The sequence below is a fragment of the Perca flavescens genome, chromosome 2, assembly GCF_004354835.1.
Source record: "Perca flavescens isolate YP-PL-M2 chromosome 2, PFLA_1.0, whole genome shotgun sequence".
NCBI lineage: Eukaryota > Metazoa > Chordata > Actinopteri > Perciformes > Percidae > Perca > Perca flavescens.
Genome location: NC_041332.1, coordinates 13,953,365 through 13,973,882, shown reverse-complemented (window position 1 = coordinate 13,973,882; position 20,518 = coordinate 13,953,365). Strand labels below are relative to the sequence as shown.

At 40.7% G+C, this 20,518-nt stretch overlaps 4 protein-coding genes across 7 annotated transcripts in view; 1 reads left to right on the top strand and 3 right to left on the bottom strand.

The window, feature by feature from the left end:
- The window catches only part of zgc:175214 (RING finger protein 122), a 9,784-nt gene extending 1,264 nt beyond the window's left edge, over positions 1 to 8,520 (bottom strand). Inside the window, exons 1-6 of one of the 2 annotated variants that reach the window (XM_028592882.1) lie at positions 7,774 to 8,520; positions 7,209 to 7,575; positions 5,527 to 5,680; positions 3,757 to 3,799; positions 2,180 to 2,221; positions 1,000 to 1,082 (exon numbers count right to left, since the gene is read on the bottom strand). In XM_028592882.1, the coding sequence (XP_028448683.1) occupies positions 1,000 to 1,082; positions 2,180 to 2,221; positions 3,757 to 3,799; positions 5,527 to 5,680; positions 7,209 to 7,233 (347 nt within the window). In that variant the 5' untranslated portion in view covers positions 7,234 to 7,575; positions 7,774 to 8,520. The other variant, XM_028592892.1, reaches the window with a different exon arrangement.
- LOC114565014 (inositol 1,4,5-trisphosphate receptor-interacting protein) lies at positions 467 to 18,030 on the top strand. Of its 3 annotated transcripts, none has more exons than XM_028592795.1 (4): positions 467 to 835; positions 985 to 1,107; positions 15,114 to 15,215; positions 15,580 to 18,030. In XM_028592795.1, exon 4 carries the CDS (start codon positions 15,592 to 15,594, stop codon positions 17,524 to 17,526), a length of 1,935 nt encoding a protein of 644 aa, XP_028448596.1. In that variant the 5' UTR covers positions 467 to 835; positions 985 to 1,107; positions 15,114 to 15,215; positions 15,580 to 15,591; the 3' UTR covers positions 17,527 to 18,030. The 3 variants fall into 3 exon arrangements, 2 of the variants coding, with proteins under 2 accessions (XP_028448596.1, XP_028448606.1); XM_028592805.1 differs by having other exon boundaries at positions 15,114 to 15,297; XR_003693876.1 differs by lacking the exons at positions 15,114 to 15,215; positions 15,580 to 18,030 and adding an exon at positions 5,467 to 5,952.
- calhm1b (calcium homeostasis modulator 1b) lies at positions 10,698 to 13,628 on the bottom strand. The gene is made up of 2 exons (XM_028588631.1): positions 13,083 to 13,628; positions 10,698 to 11,207 (listed from the first exon to the last, which is right to left on the bottom strand). The coding sequence occupies exons 1-2, from the start codon at positions 13,626 to 13,628 to the stop codon at positions 10,698 to 10,700; spliced, it is 1,056 nt and encodes a 351-aa protein (XP_028444432.1).
- zp3c (zona pellucida glycoprotein 3c) lies at positions 17,555 to 20,518 on the bottom strand. Its single transcript, XM_028592836.1, has 8 exons — positions 19,900 to 20,518; positions 19,709 to 19,815; positions 19,437 to 19,540; positions 18,545 to 18,743; positions 18,340 to 18,466; positions 18,171 to 18,259; positions 17,938 to 18,011; positions 17,555 to 17,753 (listed from the first exon to the last, which is right to left on the bottom strand). The coding sequence occupies exons 1-8, from the start codon at positions 20,446 to 20,448 to the stop codon at positions 17,578 to 17,580; spliced, it is 1,425 nt and encodes a 474-aa protein (XP_028448637.1). The 5' UTR covers positions 20,449 to 20,518; the 3' UTR covers positions 17,555 to 17,577.

The following is a 20,518-nucleotide window of genomic DNA, read 5'->3' as shown; positions in this document are numbered from 1 at the left end:
AATCCGCATAATGGAATAGTAATACATTTTTGGGAAATAATGTTGCGCTTAGAATATATCCCTGAAGTGCCTGAATTGGACCAAAACATGTGCCAGTACCCTCATTCAGCAGTTGCATGACAAGATCATTGCAAGTGTCTTGGATATATTTATATTTGTGTATATTTTGTAGGGGTGACCACAACTAGTCGACTATTCGATAGATCTAAGGCACCTGATTAGACTGCCAATCTCGAATCATCAGCATCTGAAAATGTGGTAATGAAACAAAGGATTCATCTATTCGGGCTATATGAGGATGCTGAATGATATATGTTGATGTCCTTTTAATTGCTTGGTTTCTTCCAATAAATCATGATAAATAGCCTATTTTAGTATAAATATTCGCCTATTAATGTTAACGTTAATAACAATTAGAAGTAAGGGTAGGCTTACTCGTGGACAAAAATCTGTTCCGATACTCAGTACTGGCCCGTTTCAGGCAAGGAATCCATGTTAGAATCCTAGTATAAAATATCAGAATATTGATACCACTGGCAAGTTAACGTTACAGCTGGAAGCTAGTTAGCTTAGCTCGCTGGGAAACACGAGGGAACTGCTTCTCTGGGTCTGTCCAAAGCATAAAGGCAAGAAAACCCACTTGCCAGCACCTCTAAAGCTAATTAATTAACATGTCATATATAGTTTGTTTCTAGTCCTTACAAAATCCGGGGTGTAAATGGACAAGTTGTACTTTTGTGCTGGACTATTTCTTGGCTGGGCGCGGTAACTTCTTGGAGTGTCGTCGAGTCGACGTCCCCTTGATTCTGCCACTGGCGACCAGCGAAGACTCCAGGTAGGCTAGCTAAGCTAGCTAACAATTTAGCTACTGTCTGTCTGTAGCTTCATATTTACAGACATGAGAATGGCATCTTTCTACTCCTCTAACTTTTGGCCACTAAGCGAACAAGCGTATTTCTTCTGCTTTCTATTTATAATTTCTAGTTTAATAACACTCACTTCTTGTGAAATGCATGTGAGCATGAACACACTCCCAGTTCATCTCTGGTCCTGAATTCTTCCAGACACACCGCACAGGTTTGCTGCAAGAACAAAAACAACCGCAAGGTTAGTTTATGTGTGATTTGATTTGTGTTTTTGTGTGGGCCTCATCTCTGTTCAAAAGTAGGCTTGTATCTCATCACAGCCAAGTAAATTGTGATTTGTAAATGAGGAAGGGCCTACATTTGAGCAGGAAATTAATCTTATCTGACCTAGATTTAGAGCAGGGGTGTCAAACTCAACTTCGCCACACTGAAAAATGAGAATCACATCAAGGGCCAGCCATGTAGTTTATTATTGATATGCTTTTATTTTGTCGAAAACTTATTCATCTCATAGTATTGCATGTCTTATATAGTCTTCTCACTTACAGTTAAGTCGACATAAAGCCCTAAAAAAAGTTCCAAAGCCATTATAGAGCAAAACAATGATTAAATTTTTAAATGCAGCTACCACACAGCTGACTCACAGCAACCTGTTTCACAGCTTGAATATGCAAACTCTCTGGTTCTGTTGGAATATCTGAATCTCAAAGTCAGCAAATCTGCCAAATTCTGCTCTAAGTGTTGTGTAATTGCAGTTTAAAAAACAGTTTTTTCAAAATCTATTGTGAACCTAAACTGAAATGTGGGTCGGATCAAAATTTGCAAGGGGTCGGGTTTGGCCCGCGTGCCTTGAGTTTATCACGTGATTCAGAGTATTAGACAAGTACAAGTTTGTGTTTGGAAGTAACCAGTAACCGGATTATTTCAACCTTTCTTGTACAAAAACAGAGATTGTCATTAAATTGAAAACTGAAAATGTCCCCTAACCACCGATGCCTTGGAAAAGTGATCTTTTTTTAGGAATTGCAAGAACAAGAGAAGAGATCTTTTTATAATGCATTTTGAATGAGTGCAGCTATTCCTGGAGTCTTAAATTCGGCTACAAATAGAGAGCCGAGCTGCATTTGAGATACAAGATATTTTCAGGACATCTCCTCTGACTGTGTGCAGCATGTTAATCACATCCGAGAGGAGAAATTGATTGAGTTAACCATCCAAACCCTCCCAGCTCATCATCTGACCTGGCATGGAAGCAGTGTTGGTACAGCTGCCATATGTTTAGCACAAAGCCATGTACAGAAAGAATTACTTACTCCTAGAAGGCTCAGTTTCTTGCTTGCTCCCTTCAGCACCACCTACAGTTGGAAAAAGGAGGAGAGAAGTATTGTGTCATGTGATGGGTGTGTCAGCACTATCATGTTGGCAGAAAATCTATGATGTAAAACAAACACTTCAGATGGATTCAATATCCTGATGTGACTGGCTTCAGATGTAACCAAGTTTATTTCACACGTCATCAATGTATCTTCAAACACAATCCCACAAGGTAAAATGATCATATATAAGCTGCGTGAAATGGAGAACCCCAAATAAGCTACTAAAAGCTATTCGTAGGGGGGCCCGATAACGATTAACAACAACAACATAATATACAATCCAAAAACTCAATAAAATATTAAAATATCCACAAGAGTGGTGTGTACTCCAGGGTTAATAATGTCATAATAAGGCTTAGGTGCAGCACCCAAGCTGTTTTGGGCACCACCTAAGCCGAATAAATGTAAAATCAATGTGAGCATCAAGACTAAAAGACTCTTTTAAGATCTAATGATTGTAATTGGTCTAGAGATGGCCCGATACCACTTTTTTGCTTCCCGATACCGATTCCGATACCTGAACTTGCGTGTCGGCCGATACCGAGTACCGATCCGATACCAGTGTGTCATATATTTTATTATGTTTTAACAGCTGTATACTACTATCCCTGTATGGATGTGATATAAATTCTATCTTTGTTGTCTGTCTGGCTCAGGTTAAACTCTTGGTGAAACATGAACAAACACAAACAATGAATGCCCCAGAACTTTCTTTTATTCTCCAGTTTGACAGTCAGTTATAACGGAAAAAGAACATAAATAAACTACTTTAATGTAGATTTTCTTTAGGGCTTTATTACGTGGTATCGGATTGGAGCATAAACTCCAGTACTTACCGATACCAGCGTTTTCGGCAGTATCGGAGCCGATACCGATACTGGTATCGTATTGATGATACTGGTATCGGTATCGGAACATCTCTAAATTGGTCCCCAGTGGACTTCTTTAACAAGTTTTGTCTTTCAGCTTTTTGAGTGTTATTTATTTATTATCTGCTCTGCCTTTTACAACGTTTTAGACAAGGACATGGTAATAATAATGGTTCAAAATGATGTGAAATTGCATTTCTTTTATTGAAAAATGTAACCTTTAGTGAGGGAGGACTCCTAAACCTTCAAATACTCACACCTAAGTCTTCCACAAACCTAGGGAAAACACTGTTCTCTTGTTTGTGGCAACAACAAACAAAACAAAAATCATTATTAATACATATAATACAGACAACTGCAGTTCAACCTTCCCCGAAGCTGAAAACATTGCCACCAACCGTGACCACATTGTCACACCCTGCTACCTGCTTACTATATCAGGCTTTTTCACATGGCACTAACAGTTTGGAATCAGAGGGCAGGTAAGGACACATGGATAAAGTCAATGTCATCTATAAAGAGTGGTGTTAGGTTTCACACACTCAGTAGACACAAACAGTGTGAAAACTGTTTTAGTATTTATAACCGGCCTCAGAAGCTGGTGTTACATGTTCACCCATAGTGACATATACTGCAGTGACATACCTCATTGTAGCTGAACTGCTCCCTCGTTCCTTGTTGTTTCAACCTGAGAGAGGCGGAGAGAGAACAACATCTGTATGGTAGAAGTGACTGTTGTAACAACTGTAACTTAAGTCAGTGGTTCCCAACCTCGCGGCCGGGACCCCTGCTAGGGCACGCAAGATGAATACAATGTCTAATTTCCACTGCACAGCATTAGCAAAAGTTGTTACTTCTTTTGGTACCAGGTTCCAGGTTGAGCCAATACTAGAAGGTGGAGTTAAAACACTGCACACCACGGATTGGTCAGAGAGAACCGTCACTAGCACGACACAGGACATCCTGCACAAACCTGCCCATTTTAAATAGGCATGGTAGCGTCAATAGCGACGCAATTTGTTTATACACTCAACCCAGATATAAAAAAAAATGGCGGCTTGCAAAACTACGCGGCACAAATTATCGATGTGCAGGCATCATTGCCGATGTGTGTCCAGGGAGTGTCACTTTAAAGATTATGTCACTGCAGTTTAACGTGGCGTCGCTTTGGAAATCAGCTGAGAATCCCGCCTACACTGAGGGAGTACTATGAATACAAAATAACCAGGAGAAAAGCACCTGGTACCAAAAGGGTAGAGTATGAAAGATGATCACCCAGGTAGAAAATAAGAAAATAAATAAATTTTGCTGCACACAATTCTGTTTTTATTTCTTTTTTTCATTTATCCAAACTTTGCTTCTTTCTTGTGAATTATTGTTTGGTTTGACCTCTCCAGGTTTATTTAAATGAACAATCTGGGAAGAGATTCTTCTTTGACTTAACTGCTCACAACTTATAGACATGCAAGTGGTTATGAGGGAGATATTGCGTACGAATATTAGGGGGTCACAGGCAAAACAAATATTAGGAACCACTGATTAAGTCATCTGTGTTATTCATCAAGTATATATCCTAATATTAACCAGCACTACACTAGTGGATGAATTGGCACCTGCATACATTTATGGAAACCTTTTGCAATTTGTAACTTTTTTGATTACATTTTTATTCATATCACTGTACAGCCAAACTGATGCTGGGTTGTTGATGCACATAACATAAGGTTATTTACATGGTATTTACATCTGCAGTCATTGCTTTTTTTTTGGCCACATGGGGGCAGTGCAACAAGCTTTGAATACTATTGAGATATTGTCACCTTATGAAGTTGATATTGCGAACATTTTAGTTGTTGGAGTCGTGTTTGTGTCCACCTGATAAATGAGAGTCCAATTCACTCTCCTTATAGCTCTTTGTTGTCTAGCTAGCTAGTCTAGCTAGTTTGTTGCTACCTTTGTCCGTCTATCGTTTGGTGATGGGCAAGTAACTTATAGTGAGTGTTGACACAGCGGTCCGGCTGATTTATCTGTTTATTAAATAGCTTTGATTTTGCTTTAACATGCATATAAATACTAGCATGCTTGATGCTTTTATTATCTTAGAGACATTATGTAGCAACTTTGGACTCTGCAGGGCACCACTCCACAAATTAGCATCATGATTGCTGCTATTACCACACGCAGGATCTTATTACCAAGTTAGTTTTGAATTAACTTTAACCTGCTGTATCAAACTGTAATGCAATACTTGTTCTAACTGCCAAATGCTCTCCAACCGATTGAAGTAATTTCCTTCTTGCTGTAATGTCAGTTCTTTGTTTTCTTTTTGTTCTTTTTCCCATGTTTTTCACGTAGCTACCTTGTTCCCCTTCATCACCACCCAGTCCATCTTCCTCCCAAACCTCCCCCACCTACCTGAAAAGGTAGCAGCAGAAGATGAGGCTGAGCATGAAGACGAAGAGGCCGATGCCCAGCACAATGACATACACATTGAGCGGGAGGTGATAGATCTCAGACGTCATGCTGCAGTAGTGTTCAAAGCGCTGACAACCCAAACCACACAGGCATCCTGGCAAGAAGAGTTAATAATTAACTCTAAAACTTTTTTTATTGTTTACTTTCCCATAAAAAAAATGCCCAAGATCTATAGTATACATTTGTTAGCAATGACAGCGCAAGTCCAAATTGGTAGCATAGACTTTAGATGCCGCAATTTGTAAAAGACAATGCACTCTTATGAGTTCAGAGAACCATTTAAGCTCTCGAGATCTGTGGAAATGATTTGCCTTTGTCAAGGCATGATTATTATTTGCAAGCAGTAATAAATGTATTTAAACTGTACAGTGAAGAGAAAGAGGAATCTTGACAGAGCAGTAGGAGATTGTTGATCATTAACTACAACATGAATCTACAGTGCCATCACAGGCTTTGGGTTATTCTGGCTGCCAACTGACACAAAACCTTAACATACATTTGCTTGACAATGAGCCAGTGTGGAGATGAGCGCACTGGCTCATCTCCACACAATCAAGAGTTTTATTAAACAATTGGTGAGGAGTTTGTTTGGATGCAGGTGTTCCCAGGGAGCTGGGACTGGCACTGTGGTAGCAACTGCGGGCTCATAGGACTTTGCATTAATTGGCTGTGAACAAGACAAACACGGAGGACAGACGCCACTTCCACCACACCACCATCTGTTCCACAAACTCTGTAGAGCTGACTGGTGGTGGTGGTGGTGGTGGTGGTGGTGGTGGTGTGTGTGTGTGTGTGTGTGTGTGTGTGTGTGTGTGTGTGTGTGTGTGTGTGTGTGTGTGTGTGTGTGTGTGTGTGTGTGTGTGTGTGTGTGTGTGTGTGTGTGTGTGTGTGTGTGTGTGTGTGTGTGAGTGATGTGTGCGTGTGTGTGTGTGTGTCAGCACTGGGGGATGGAAGAGTAGGGGTGAGTGTGTCTGAAATGTGTGTGTGTGTGTTGCAGGTGGAAGGGGGTAGTGGGTGGGGTATACTAAACAGATTGAACTCTGGAGACTAAAGGACCATTTGGTAAAACAATACCAGAGGAAGCCCCACTTCCACAGGCCACATGTCTTCCTATTAATTTGCAGCGAGGATGCTCTTTGCCAGCCTCTAAATGTCCATGTGTCTCTCTTTAGAGTGAATCAATGGGTACAGCTTGCGCACTGTGGGGGTGTATGTTGGATAATTTCACATGGCTGGGTGGTTGGGGGATTTACGGGGGATGGGGTGGGGGTGGGGGGGGCGGTTAGTGTAGGGAAGACCTAGGGTAGCATAATGAGAGATACGACTAAGAACCAGGCTTGGATGCACTGCAGACTCAACAGTAACAAAACAAGACCATGGAATGAAGTTAGACTGTAAAATAGTTTCAGTGGTCATGGCTGTCAAACAAACTTGACCTTGAATTATTTTATTATTTTATTTGAGGCCTCCACTTTCTTAGTAATTGACTATTTCGCAAGTACGCCCATTATGTGGTTCTCATAGGCCAGCAACTAAGTAATAGAGTTTATGAGATACAAGTAAGTACACGTGCCACTACCTCTTGTGTATTTGGCAAGCAGCAGAGAAATCCACTCACTTACCGTTACACCATTGGAAATGTTGCATGAAATTTGACTCCCAGGGTAGCAGCAGTAAATTCAGGCCCTGTCGGGAGAAGGCTGGAGAGGTGCCAAGCTCGTGGGCCGGAGTTCGGGACACTGAATCTGTTTGGAGCCTGGATTCAGTCACTCTGAGCTTGATCGCTCTTTTGTGGTGTTGTGTCAGCTCCTCCAAAAACAAGATTTTTCAGATTTGCTCAGATTCCACAAATCCTCGGGAGGTGCGGTTTTGTTGGCTCAGTAGTCTACACTGCCCAGCATTCCCAAATCTGGATTAACCACTCCGTGTTAAAATTGGGAGATTTTGGACTGGAGTTTGGACCGGGACTGAAGACCTCATGTGCTCCTCCTCCCAGTTAGAATGATGTCATCACAGGAGAGAGAAGAAGAAGAAGAAGAAACAAAGAAATCTTGTTGACAAGAAATGATTGTTTTTCAGATGCCTCACACCATGTGTTATTCAGGAGTTGTTATTGTGAAAAGCTGAATCTCACTCAGTCACAATGTCATAAACAACACAGGCTGCTTGGTAACAGGAAATACTTACATTTCCAGCATAAAAAGGGCCTCTTTGACTTCACTTTGCGTCTGCAGTGTCGTCCCCTCAAATTCAATGACATCCACCATTTAAAATGACAGTCCTCGTCCAATGAAGGTAATTATCTGGCATTAGTCTGTGCTTTGTCCTTCTTCTAAAGCTGCTTTTTTTTTTTAACAGAGGATTTTCATAAGTCTCATCCCCCTCACCTCTGTTGTCTCCTCCTTCAGTCTTCTGATCGTGCAGTGGGTATTCCTCCTCAGTATGGATGTGCTTCCCTCAAAGCCAAAACAAAGTGAGGGCAGCTCCATGCAGTCAGCAACAGTCCTCTAGCTGGGTTTGGTGTTTTGCTGGTGAGCGTGTGTTTGTGTGTCAGTTAGTGAATGTGGGTGCATGTGTGTGCTTGCGTAGGGGGTGGGTTGGGGGGATCCTACTCTCCCTCTAACCATCTGCTCCTTCAATTGAGAAAAAAAAAAAAAAAAATCAGAGACAAAGGCAGTGTGTTTACACGAGTGTGTCTGCGTGTGTCGTATTCAGGCTCTCCAACCTCCAGCTGGCTTTATCATGGCAGGCTTCCCCTCTTCCTCTTTCAATCCATAATGGTGCTCAGAGACAGCCTGCAATGGATTCGCCTTTTCCTTCCTCCCCTCGCTCTTGCTCTTGCTCTGCTCTGCTCTGCCTTGGGTTTGTAAACAGATCTCTGCTCATGTGACTAGCCGTTTTGCCTCGCAACTCTCCTCTCCCTCAGCCCTCCCTTGCTACCTTTGTCCTCCAATCTGTAGGCAGAAGGAAGGCAGAATGAGCCCGACACTGACGAATAGGGCGCCTGCAAGCATGCTGATGTGTATGTGTCTGCATGCGCACACCCCTGTGCATGTATATGTGAGGGGGAGAGAAGAGAGACATTTGCAGCAAAGTCGAGGGAGGCCCCGTTCAGTAGCATGCGCACGGCTGATGTCCTGCAACCAAAACAAAGCCATCTGTGTGAAGTGGAGGTCAGCACAAGAAGCGATGCTGCAACCTCATTCACCATTCCCTCCCTTCACACATACACTTTGATTTGATTGTATTTTTAGAACTATAGCCGCTTATTATTCATGTTTGCTTGTTTGATCTATATATAAACGTCATGTCACTCTTTTGCAAAAGGAAGAACGAGGCAGAGCAGGGAGGAGGGGAAGAGGTATTTCTGTGGATAGAGGGAACAGAGCAGGGAGCGAGATATGAAGGGAAATAATATGAAGAGAAAAAGTGGGAGACACTGAGAGAAAAGTCATAGCCTACAAAGACGTTGCCTTGCACGTCCACCCCCACACCAGCGGCCCTGGCTGCCAATTTGCTGAGGGAGAGAACAGCTGCTGGGCTACTGGGCAAGCTGTGAGACGGTCAAGGGGAGAGCTGCTTCATCAATCCCCAGGGGGAGGGAGGAGTTGCTTCAATGGGATCCATGCCATTTTTGTTCACCCGCCCCCTGCACTAGTAAAGACGTTAGTGCTGTATACTGAGGGACAGCTGGATTGACCGCACAGATGCATGAGCATAAACACAGTCCTCAATACACTGCATGCACTGTTGGGTGTTTACAGGTTTCAGAATCAAATGAGATGTGTGTGTAGCTACAGGGTTTAGTTGTGTTGTGATTGTTGGCAAGTGAAGGATGGGGGGTTTGTCAACAGCACGCCCTCTTGTGAAATATGATGAAATCGCCATTGTCAACAACAGCTTCAAAAACTTCCTGAAGATGTACAGAATAGGAAACGTTCACAGGTTATCCACATGTAACTTTAATAAAATTGCTGTAAAAGATATTGAAAAAGGCTTCTTCAAACGTAGAAGCCAATTACTCAATGTTTTACCAACAGAGCTAAAAAGGGGGGAGCGAGAGAGATGCAAATGTTGGACTTGTTTTCTTAGTGACATGTAAATTGATACGGCCAGTAATGCAGTTCAAAGCATGAAAAATAACACTATACAAATGTTTTAATGAAAATTTTTTCAAATGATTCTAATAACGTTGATAAACTCTTGTTACATGGGCCAGTACAGATAAAGTGTGTCTGACGTCCATCAAGCTTGAATGTGGCATTAAAGCGACTTTGTAACATTTTGCTGAGCAAGGACCTCTGTGGGTAATGGTAATGCTAAGATGTAACATACAGTAAGTATAGGAGAACCAGAAAGTCTAAAAACTGACTCAGTAATGCCGGTTACACAGCAATATCCAACAATAGACACCATAAGCTAAGGCTGTAGCGGCAAAACTTATGAGTGTACGGAATCGAGCAGTGTGTTTTATCGCTTATAAATTAAACTTTTCACTTGTAGGAGAACAGCTTTTTTTTGTATGTATATATACATACAAAAAAAAGCTGCGTGCAATTCAAGCCCCTGCTGATATATATGTGACTCATTTTAACACTTTTTTTTCTGCCCTGTGGATATTTATGGTGGCCCTGGACTTTAGAGCAATACAAACATTAACTTTTGTTTTTATCAACTCTCCAGTGTGCTGTAATAGTGCAGTACTATCAGCCGGATACAGCAGCTCTACCTCTGCAGCCTAGACTTTACGGACTTCAGATTTCGCTAAGCTCTGTCCCTCAGAGAGCAGATTGTTTGTTAGTAATTTGTGACTAGAACAGTTGATTAAATAGTTGTGACAAAACAGGTTATTCAGTTAACTGAATTTCTGTGAACCAGAAATATGTTGACAATGCTCAAGTATTGTACTATCAGTCAAACAGTGACTTAAATTAATATTTGTTTATATGATCTGTGCATTGATGTAAAAATCTAATTCATTATATCTCTAGCTAACTTTGACAAATTACTAATACTAGCTAACATTTTTTAAATGATTCCTGAAACAACCTAACACTCCAGAAAAGTTAAAGAAGAGCCAATGCAAGCTTTCCTTTGTCCCTTTCAACTCTTCAGACCTTACTGTAATATACTGCCCATTCCCTTTTCTCCACTACAGGGGTGTGTCCCTTTACAAATCCGTTTGCTGCTCCGTTGGCCTCTCCATTCAGTATGCCATTGTATTCACCGTCCATTTTGTCCTTTCTCAGAGCCAGAGCGGGCTTACAGGTGTGCCAATTCCATAAAACTTTATTCATATCCTCCTGGGCTCTGATACCCAGAAGCTTTTCTTCATCACTTCTCTTATCCTCCTCTTCTTTGTCGGTGTCGTCCATGCTGGAGCGATTGTGGTGGAAGCTGCGCATCTCCCCGCTGATGTTCTCAAAGTACTGGTGGATGCAAACCTTGGCGAAACTCTTTGCATGCTCCTTACATGTCTCATCAAACATCTTGCGCTCGATGTCTATGTAATGGGACCAGTACTTGGTCTTGAGGAAGGCAGCTTGAGTAAAGCATGGTCGAATAGCTCGGATCAGGAAGGCCGCAAAGGTCATCGTGAGCAGAAACATCCATCCACAGGCCTGTAAAATATAGACATGATTAAATATATTGGTGTGGCTAAATAACCCCCATTCTGAACACTAAAGCATCAACCTGCAAAATATGAAGAAAATATAAATAACACAAAGATGGAGTTTGGTTGAGAATCTGACTACTTTTGACTAAGTTTATGTTGTATTTATTTATATTTATTTATTTAAAAAGGGACAATACACATCCATTGACATTTTTTGTTTACACTCAAAATGTAAATGTGCCAGAGTTAGCAAAAAAGCTAATTTTCATTTGTAGTCCCTTGGCAGGTCAACACATCATCATATTACATTAATAAAAAAGAATGCAAGAAAGATAGAAAGCAAATTAAGAAAGAAGAAAAAAGATAAAGAGAGGGACAAAATAAATAATAATAATTGTGTCTGTGTTCTTGCAGATACTGAAGATAGTGGAAGTCGAATAGTCCATGTGATCGACAAAGCATATCTAGGAGCTTCCTGACAGTTTCATGGCTCATTAACAGAATCTGTATATCAATAGACTTTTCAGAGACATGTCACTTTTAAGCCTGTATAATTTCCCTTTGGCTGATCAAAGACCTAACTAACAGTGTGGGTGTTTTTGGATGGATTGAAATAGGTCTCAGTTCCATGAATAACAAATTTTGAGGCTTATCTATCCCTCTAATAAGCGAACAGGAAAGCTTCAGTGAGCTTAAGTGCAAGGCTAGAGTCGGGTGGGGAGATTGAAGTTAAGGAGTTTTTGAGGAATAAAGCAAGGGAAATTTAATTTGCTTAGTCATCATATCCTGTGATGAAGTTGGAATACTGCTTAAAGTTTCCCCAACTTTTGGCCACACTTTTATTTAAATTGACTGATAAAGCTATCAAACTATTTTGCTATTGTAAAATCCACAGGCTTGATCCGTGTAAATAGGCCCTTTTTACAACAGTCATTTTGACTTGTCATAGTAAGAAAGTTTAACATAAGTTTTTGTCATTTTTGCTGAATCTGTCACAAAACTTGAAAGTAGCACATAAAACAGATAATCTTTGGGAAAAAAATTGTTCCTCTGTCTCCTGGTGCCCCTCGATTGGCATTTGCAACCAATTGGCGCCGAGAAGTCTATAACCGAGTGTCAATGACTCGTGAACTGCAATCAAACTGTCAAACTAGGCAGTGCTGATCAAATATGAATCAAGATTATGTTACTGCATTGCCTATTTCCTGTGTCAAATGTTTTCAGAAAGATATTTTAGTGTACTGTTTAGGAGAAAAACTCCTTGGCTCTGATTGGTGGTTTTTATTTTCAGGCGCAGTGGAATCTTACAAATGCCTTTAGGAGTATTTCCTACTATCGGATATAGTGACAGTTTCAGCAAATACGACAACTTATTTGTTATAAAAGTTGCCAACTGCAGCTTCAACGGTCACTCATCACTGTTCTATTCAAGTGTCCCAGTAAGTCATGATAGTGTGAACCATGATGCACAACACCAGGACCCTGAAACCGAAGCAGCTAAATGTAATTTATCCATCATTCATTTTATTAATTACACCTGTGCTTTTCCTGTACTGTGACCAGTCAAAATAGTAGCTACGGCACTGATGACAACAGATTTACATACGTTAAGTGATCTTGTTACTAAAACATGCAGTCTAGCCGTGCTGTCAGAGTTAGCTTGGCTAGCCTCACTGACCCCAAATCTCCAAACAACCAGCCACTTCTATTCAGATTTATTTTTCCCATTTAGGCCAGAATTCATCTTGCATTCGTCATGTTTGGGCTATAAAATAGTCTAATTTGCCTCTAGGTCTGTCTCTGTTAAAAGCATTCAAGCTAATTGCCCGTCAGTTTAAAACCATTCACAGAAAAGTTAAGGAGAAAATCAGCAGGCTACCTGTGATATACACTTGATGTATCGTGATGCTGCCACTCTTATTTCATTATGCTCAAATAGGTCTTTGCATGGAATCCTTGCCAGCAGTTTCATCTTCTCCATCTCTGACAACCCCGTCATCAGACTGTAATTCCCAAACTTGTCAATATCCAAGTTGATGCTGAAAGCGCAGAGGAAGCTCTTCCCATCCATGAGAGTGACTGACACCCACACTGCAGGTGCTATCAAGGATCTCTGTGTAATTGAGCAAAACATGTAGCGAAGGATCGTTGGATCCTTGATCCGTTTCCCTGTGGGTCTTTTCCACTCCTCTGCGAGCACTGACACGTTATTGTTCAATACAAAACCTAACAGAAAGAACCATATAGATGGAACAATGAGAAGTCCGATCCCATAGGTGTAGTTGTATTCTGGCATGCAGGGGCAGCTGAACTCAAAGGCAGAGTACATCTGTGCACTAGCTAGTGCCATGATACCACAGATGCCATTCATAAAAGATTCCTGGTTGGATTGGAGGAACTGAAACATCATACGAAACTTATCCATTTTGGGAGATGCTGTGGATCTTTAATTCAGATGGAGTTAAATCTGTGGGGGAAAAAAGTGCAGTAGGAAGTTTGAAAGATTGTGAAATAGCAATCTTGTTATTGAAAAATTAAGTCTGCAATTATAAAAGTATATATGTCACTTACAATTTCCACTTTTTTAATAACCCTACAACAAAAGTTATTGAGTCATCAATTATACGTTTCAATAAATTATTTATAAAATTTGCTTACAATAATCCATGTCTGTTAATAATAAGTTGTTAATACATTTTGATCGAGTTGCTGTGCAGCCTTTTGCCAGAAGATTGGAGGCTCAACAGACAGAGAGACTTGGCAATCCAAAAGTTGTTAGTAGCTTATTGCTGTTCTATAAATAAATAGTAAATTGTTTCTTTACAATTATTAAAGCTATTATAAACACTTAATAAAGGGTGACTTATGACAAAACTGCTACCAGAATCTCATATGCTTATAATGAACTATGACTTTTCTTCTAAACCAGCTTTCATGCAGACTATGGTTTCATTAGTTTGATAGAGATGATAATACAAAGTCAGGCATCCTGTACATATTGATCAGAAAGAAACCTCTCAAACACACACTTACCTATTTTCTTAAGAGTTGATGGACAAAAAGGAAAAGGACAAAATCACGTAGTTAAGAACAAGCAGTTTTTTATATACTTAACAAGCATTGTAGCTCTGACCGACTGAAAGGTGTTTCTAGAATTCTCTGTGGTGATGTCGACCACATCATCTGTCAGCATGCCCCTCCCTTCACAGGTGTTAGTGTGATGTAACAAAAGATTCTCATTCAGCGCACATTTTCTTAAAAGTAAACCTGTTAACAGTTCATAGAAACACACTTGGAGCGGTCCTTTTGACAAATGTCCTTTTTCCCTTTCTTATAATATATATTTATATATATATATATTACATGGCGTGTTAACTTAAGTTACCTGTACATTGGGGATGCAGTGTTGTTGTTCAGCTGCAGCCAGAATGATCCAGTCATGCAAAAATATCTCAATCCATTCAAATATCTGTGGCTTTGGCTGGAAAATGTGGTTGTTGTCTAAGAGGTGAAGGGTGAATCTGTTTCCACTTGTTTAATCAGAACTAAATAAATCAAGGGACATTAGCTTATCTCAGGCAAAGTATAAAACTCCAAAGGGATTTGTTACTTTACTTCACATCACCCTTTGAACTCAGCTGCACCCACTGAATGAGGCAGAGCTCGACAAACCAGTTAGAAGCCCACAAGAGGATAAAAGGCAGGGGCTTACTCTCCTATTCATAGACGCAAACCATTTTCCACATTTTAATTTAACATTAGTGTGTGGCCTTATGCTTGGTCCTTCATAACCCAATGAGAAAGTTTACGATTCAGTGACTCAGAGTAAATGGTTCACTTTAGACTCATTTGAATATTCAGTTAAACTTACAGGAAGTCTGTGCTATCTGTTTTCTTCTGTGTTGCACAGGAAAATGTCACAGCTGAGCACATGGGCTGGGTGTGCAGGAAATAAGTCACCAAAGACGACATCTAAAATAGGAAGAGATCACAGAGCCTGTGGCCGTGTAAGGTTAGTCTCTTGCTTCCTCCTTTGTACCTATTCACACATTACCGGAACATTGCAAAGCTGAGATAATTAATCGCTTCTTTTGGTGCGTATTCTCATTCTTCTCTTTTAAAGTTGTGTGCAGTAATAAAGAATGTATGATGTAGTCACAGAAATGAGTAAAGAGGATGCTTCTAGGCCATCAAGGAAGTAGCTTCTTTCTTACTTGCTTAGCATCAATATGAAATTTGCCTGCAGGAACATTTTCATGTAATTACAAGGATTTCTAATCATTCTTTTGTTTTTACATATTTCAAAGAACACTAATGTATGTTTAAAACTCACTTAAATTATTAACAATTCTTTATGTTTTTTGACTTATTCACAGACAATATTGACAATGCAAGATACTCTGTTGCGAGTGTTTGTGGTGGCTCTGAGTCTCCTAACGTATCCGAGGGATGACCCCGGGGTTGAGGAATGGGACGATATCACCACAGCAGGCATACAAAAGCATGAAGAGAGGCTGCTGAGAGGAGAGGAACTGGGTGACGAAATGGCACCTGTCAGTGAGGAAATGACACATACTGACAGTAGAGTGCCTCGTCAGGATGACTTAAGAAATATTCAGTCTGAGAAACACGTTACTGAAAAAGATCAAACGTCAGTCTTAGAAGATATTACTGTCACCAAACATGATTCTGAGGAAGACGCTACTGGTCACAACTCACCAGAAGCAGATTTGGATCCAAGTCAGCCACAAGACTCTAAACGTGAACCTGACGCTGCACTGAAGACTTCACAAATTGACCATGAGCAAAATGGAAATCTACAGCTGGACAAGAAGAGTAAACAGGGAGAAGACATCCAGACTGATGGCTCTTTTACAGACCAAAGCAGACCACAAGGGCAACAAGAAAAGCCTGAGGATAAGGGAGTGTTCAGCTCCAAAGAACAAGAATCCCCTCGATCACACCTTCACACCATGACATCAGAAAATGAAACTTCAGAGGCCATCGCTGACTGGGAGGGGGACTACCTCTGGTATATATGGAACACCATCTCTGTCATTTCCATGATCCGCTTCTTTAGGAAATACCTAGGGAACATTTCACAAATGAAACAAGCCAGGGCCTTCCCAGTGACCTGCACTGCTGCTGAAATACCACTACCAGACAGCAAAACTCTGCAGCAATTTCATTCTAAATGTATTCAAGTCTCATCCGAAAATAAGTGGAAGGAGTTTTTGGAGGGGTTTGCAAAGGATCTGTTGGAGGCCATGAGGACTGTCTGTGATGGAAATAGCGGTATGGTTATTGAGGACTTTCAAATAGTGGATGTGTGCAATATCATCGTCCCTTTTACCCCACCTGATCCCTATAGTTTCCAGTGTCTGCTCTGGAACAATCAGGCAAATGACACGCTGCCAGATATGCAAGTCTGTGGTCGAATCCAACTGATGAAAAATAAAATCCAAAATGACTGCCCCTGCCAGTCTTCTAATTCAGATGATATGGTGTGCTTGCTGCATTGTGAGACTGAGCAAGTAAAGATGAAAATGACTGAAGTTTGTGCCAGCCTTCTTTGCATGAAGAACTCCCACTTCCTGTCAAAATCACAGGTTACTAGATGGTTTCAGAACACTATCAAACAAGCGTGGGGACAGATTTCACATAAGTATGAGTTTGAGCTGAAAGTTCGCTACATTGGTGCTCCGGGATCTCTGATAGTTCGATTCAGATCAGGGAAGAAGATCTGCTTCAGTATGAATCCTGTGGTTAAAGTCAATGCCGATGCTCATTTATTCATTAATCCTCACTCTCCAAACTTTGATATTTCCTGGACACTCTCCTTGACTGGCTATGAAGATAATTTCTTAGAAAACATCTCTAAACTCCTGCCTGCAAACTCATGTCACAGTCAAACTCTTGAAATTGCACATTTCCTTCACAGGAGACAGACTGCACTGTCAGGAAGTAGTGCTCTGGAAGATTTGCATTTCAAAATTGCACTAATGCACCTGCTTTTGACCAAAGACCCATTGCAGTGGGAACCCAGTAATGTGGCTTGTAGGCTTCGAGACTTATTGGCCTTCATGGAGAGGAGCCTCAAGACAAAGCTGCTGCACCATGTGCTTATTGGGAACCCTTTAAGCCAGAGAGTTATTAAACTTCCTGCTGAGTTTACTCATGCAAATACTGTGAATCTCTTCCATCCCCTTGTGGTACACAACTGCATCTACAGAAATGCAGTGATGCATTTCCAGGAAATGCTTAGTAATGCACACATGCTGATACAGGAGTATGTTGCAGTGTATGACTGTGGCAATTGTTAGATTAAAAAAAAAAAAAAGTCAAACATTAGGTACCAGAGAATCCATTTTATTTTAAAATTTCACAGATTTCCTTTGGTCCTCCCCCCAGTACTTTAGGAAGTCCGCATGCACGGCCTTTCTAGAGTCAGCCAAACTGGAGTCTGCTGAGGATTTCATCCGAGGGTGAAATTTGCCATTGTTGCTCAAGTTGATCTTCCAAGCGTGACTTGAGATCACATTCCTAGAAGCTGTTGAAACAAATTCTTGCTTTAAAAAGTAAAATTTTATAGTTTGCCTTGTAAATAAGGGATATGCAATAATCTATTTACTGTACATAAAATGCTTTATGAATGGATATTTAAGGATCATGTGTCAAGTCATATTTTAGACTGCCAGGTTTGGCCAAGCTTATACAGTCATGTGTAAACTTACATTTAGGCTTTGCTGAGGGGCAGGTTGAGTCACAGCAGGTGCACACAGAGTCACTGCCATACAGCTCCTTCCATCTGAAGCAAAAACCCAAAAGGTCAGCTCAAGTGTGGTAAACAAGCCAACCAACAGTTACACCAAAAAACAAAATTTTTGCCATCAAGTACATACAGGTCATCCAACAAGACCTTTTAAAGCAACCTGTGGATAATTTACTTTAGCCAGAGGCAACTCACGCTTTTGTAGCTTGATCATAGTTGCAAGTCTTTGAACTCTCAGTTGGAGTAAGTGGTCCCATAGAGACATCACAGTGCATGTAGAGTTGCTGAAAGACATTAGATTTCAGTGTTAATACACTTTCTATGCGACAGTACAGAGCTCTGTACCACTTGCTCTTGACAGTACCTGTGATGAAGACGAAGTGGAAATCATTTCCTTGAAAATCACAGCGGCCACACTGAATCTCAGGGCTGTTTGTGAGGGATCAGAGAGGAACTTTGACTTATCCGTCATCATGCCGTCAACCATACAGCTGCAAGAGAATATGCACGGTTACCTCAGATAACCAAGAGATGCACCCAGCTCAATTCTGAAATCATTTAAATCTTACCCATAGTTGTCTATGACTGTATATTTAGGATTTGAGGTGGGATTTCGAAAGGCTGTCATGAAGCATTGGTTGATGTAAATCCTCTGCTCCGCTGCCACCTCCGCAAACACCTCCTCATAATATGTAAATTCCTTGGCCTGAAAGTACATTGTCTGACCCAAGCTGTAGGATTGGGCACCAGTGATTTCCAACCCCAATGCTGTGGCAGAGAGAGGGATGTCACTCTTCAATGCTTACAAATTAGCAGGCAGCTGCATAAGTTTCCAATTACCAAGTGTAAAGGTTTGATCTCTGCCTAAGCTTTTGTAGTCTGAATATCCTTTAGACTCCTTTTAGTACATCTAGTATTGAACTTTTATACATTTTAAGCACTTCAAATACTTTACTGTATGGTGGCATAAAAATTTGTAAATAAAATATGAACTTGTTGAATGTCTACTTCGTTATTTTGAACTCAACAGCAGCTAAAAGCTGGAAATAGTCTGTTCCCTACAAGCTCTAGTTCCCCCCACACACACACACACGTTCAAGAGCTATGATTTGCACAATTACTCAACTCATTTAAGACCAAGTGAAAGTGTTACCTCCACTAGTTTATCCTGCACTCCACCTTTAAGTGGACATTTTCCCACCAGGTTACATAATTGAAAGTGATAACTGTACAAAATCTAGAGTCCTTGACACATCTATGCAACACAGCCAAATTTACTTTAGATATTTGGGAATTTGCAAGTTAAGGACATTTACAGCCCGCTTCTTTGTGAAATTCATTAAAGCTTGTGGGGAAAGGCCTTGTGCTCAAAAGCACCGGTCCACAACTTTGCATGTTACATGCTAGCACACAGGTTAACAGTAATCACTTTTTAATTAAACATAAAAATAAAATGCATACCATCTTGAGAAGTAAGGGTGAAACTGCTTTCTGGGTTGAGCGATCTGTAAACTGTGCCTCCCTTTAGTATAGGATAGAAGCCAGCACTAAAAGAGCGGAAAAACCTGCAACAGTCAAGAGAACTTCTGTTAACACAAATTGTTAAGCAGCAACTTAATTTCCCTGTAGGGTTATGCAAATATAAACTCCATAATATTTATATATTAAATGCTGGTAAAAATAAAAAGTAGGCCCATTACAATCTGGGTAAAACGAGAGAAACTAAATCTTACCTGGGAAATTTACACTGCATGGGAATGTCAAATGGCATTTCTCTTAGAACTGGAGTGGTTGGCTTGTAGGTGAGCACATTGCCAACATAACGATAGTCTGCAGTACTCTAGAACATAAACATGTTAATTGTAGTTTATCAAAAAAAAAAAAAAAAAAAACACAATTTAGCAAAAAGACAAAAAACAATTACCATTTTCTTAAATCCACAGTCAGCAGTCAGAAGGTACAGAAAGTAGTAATGATCTTTGGTAGCTTGGTTAACACGACAGGTGCCAAATTTCAGATACCGGTGTGCGTTGGAAGTCTTAAAGAAACTCTTCTTCATTCTTACATAAATTCTGTCAACATGGCACAGGATTTCAACCAACTGCGGCCTGGCCATTTCAGTTGCAAAAGTATCAGTTTCCATAGAATCGCTAGCAGTCTCAAGCAACATTTCTCTGGCCCAGTCAGGGAGGGGCCTGGCACCAATTTCTGGCTTGAAGTCCTTTTTCTTGTTCTCCAAGGCTGAGATTGCCTGATACTCACGAACTTGTTTTGCTTGAGGTGTCGATCCATTCTCTGATTCATCCCAAAAGGATCTGGGTACAAGGGTCTCAGCCACTTCGTCCCCGTTCTCTGTCTTCAGTCTCTCCCACGCTTGTTCAGGGTCTTCCACATTGCCAGCTCTACTTCTGAACCGATAACTATAGGCAGAACAAGACAGCAGTAACAAAAACGCAGCGTGCCTGAGATCCATTTTCCACTCAAGCAAATCTCACCAACTGACTCCTCAACTCACTGGTTGGATGTAATGGTGGTGTTTCAAC

Excerpts from the sequence above, each read along its gene's own strand:
- calhm1b (XM_028588631.1), bottom strand. The coding sequence starts at position 13,628 with ATGGATAAGTTTCGTATGATGTTTCAGTTCCTCCAATCCAACCAGGAA. Across the intron at positions 11,208-13,082 it reads ACATCAAGTGTATATCACAG|GCCTGTGGATGGATGTTTCT; the intron begins GTAGCCTGCTGA and ends TATATTTTACAG.
- LOC114565014 (XM_028592795.1), top strand. The coding sequence starts at position 15,592 with ATGCAAGATACTCTGTTGCGAGTGTTTGTGGTGGCTCTGAGTCTCCTA.
- zp3c (XM_028592836.1), bottom strand. The coding sequence starts at position 20,448 with ATGGATCTCAGGCACGCTGCGTTTTTGTTACTGCTGTCTTGTTCTGCC. Across the intron at positions 19,541-19,708 it reads ATGCAGTGTAAATTTCCCAG|GTTTTTCCGCTCTTTTAGTG; the intron begins GTAAGATTTAGT and ends TGACTGTTGCAG. Across the intron at positions 18,744-19,436 it reads CACCCTTACTTCTCAAGATG|CATTGGGGTTGGAAATCACT; the intron begins GTATGCATTTTA and ends TCTCTGCCACAG.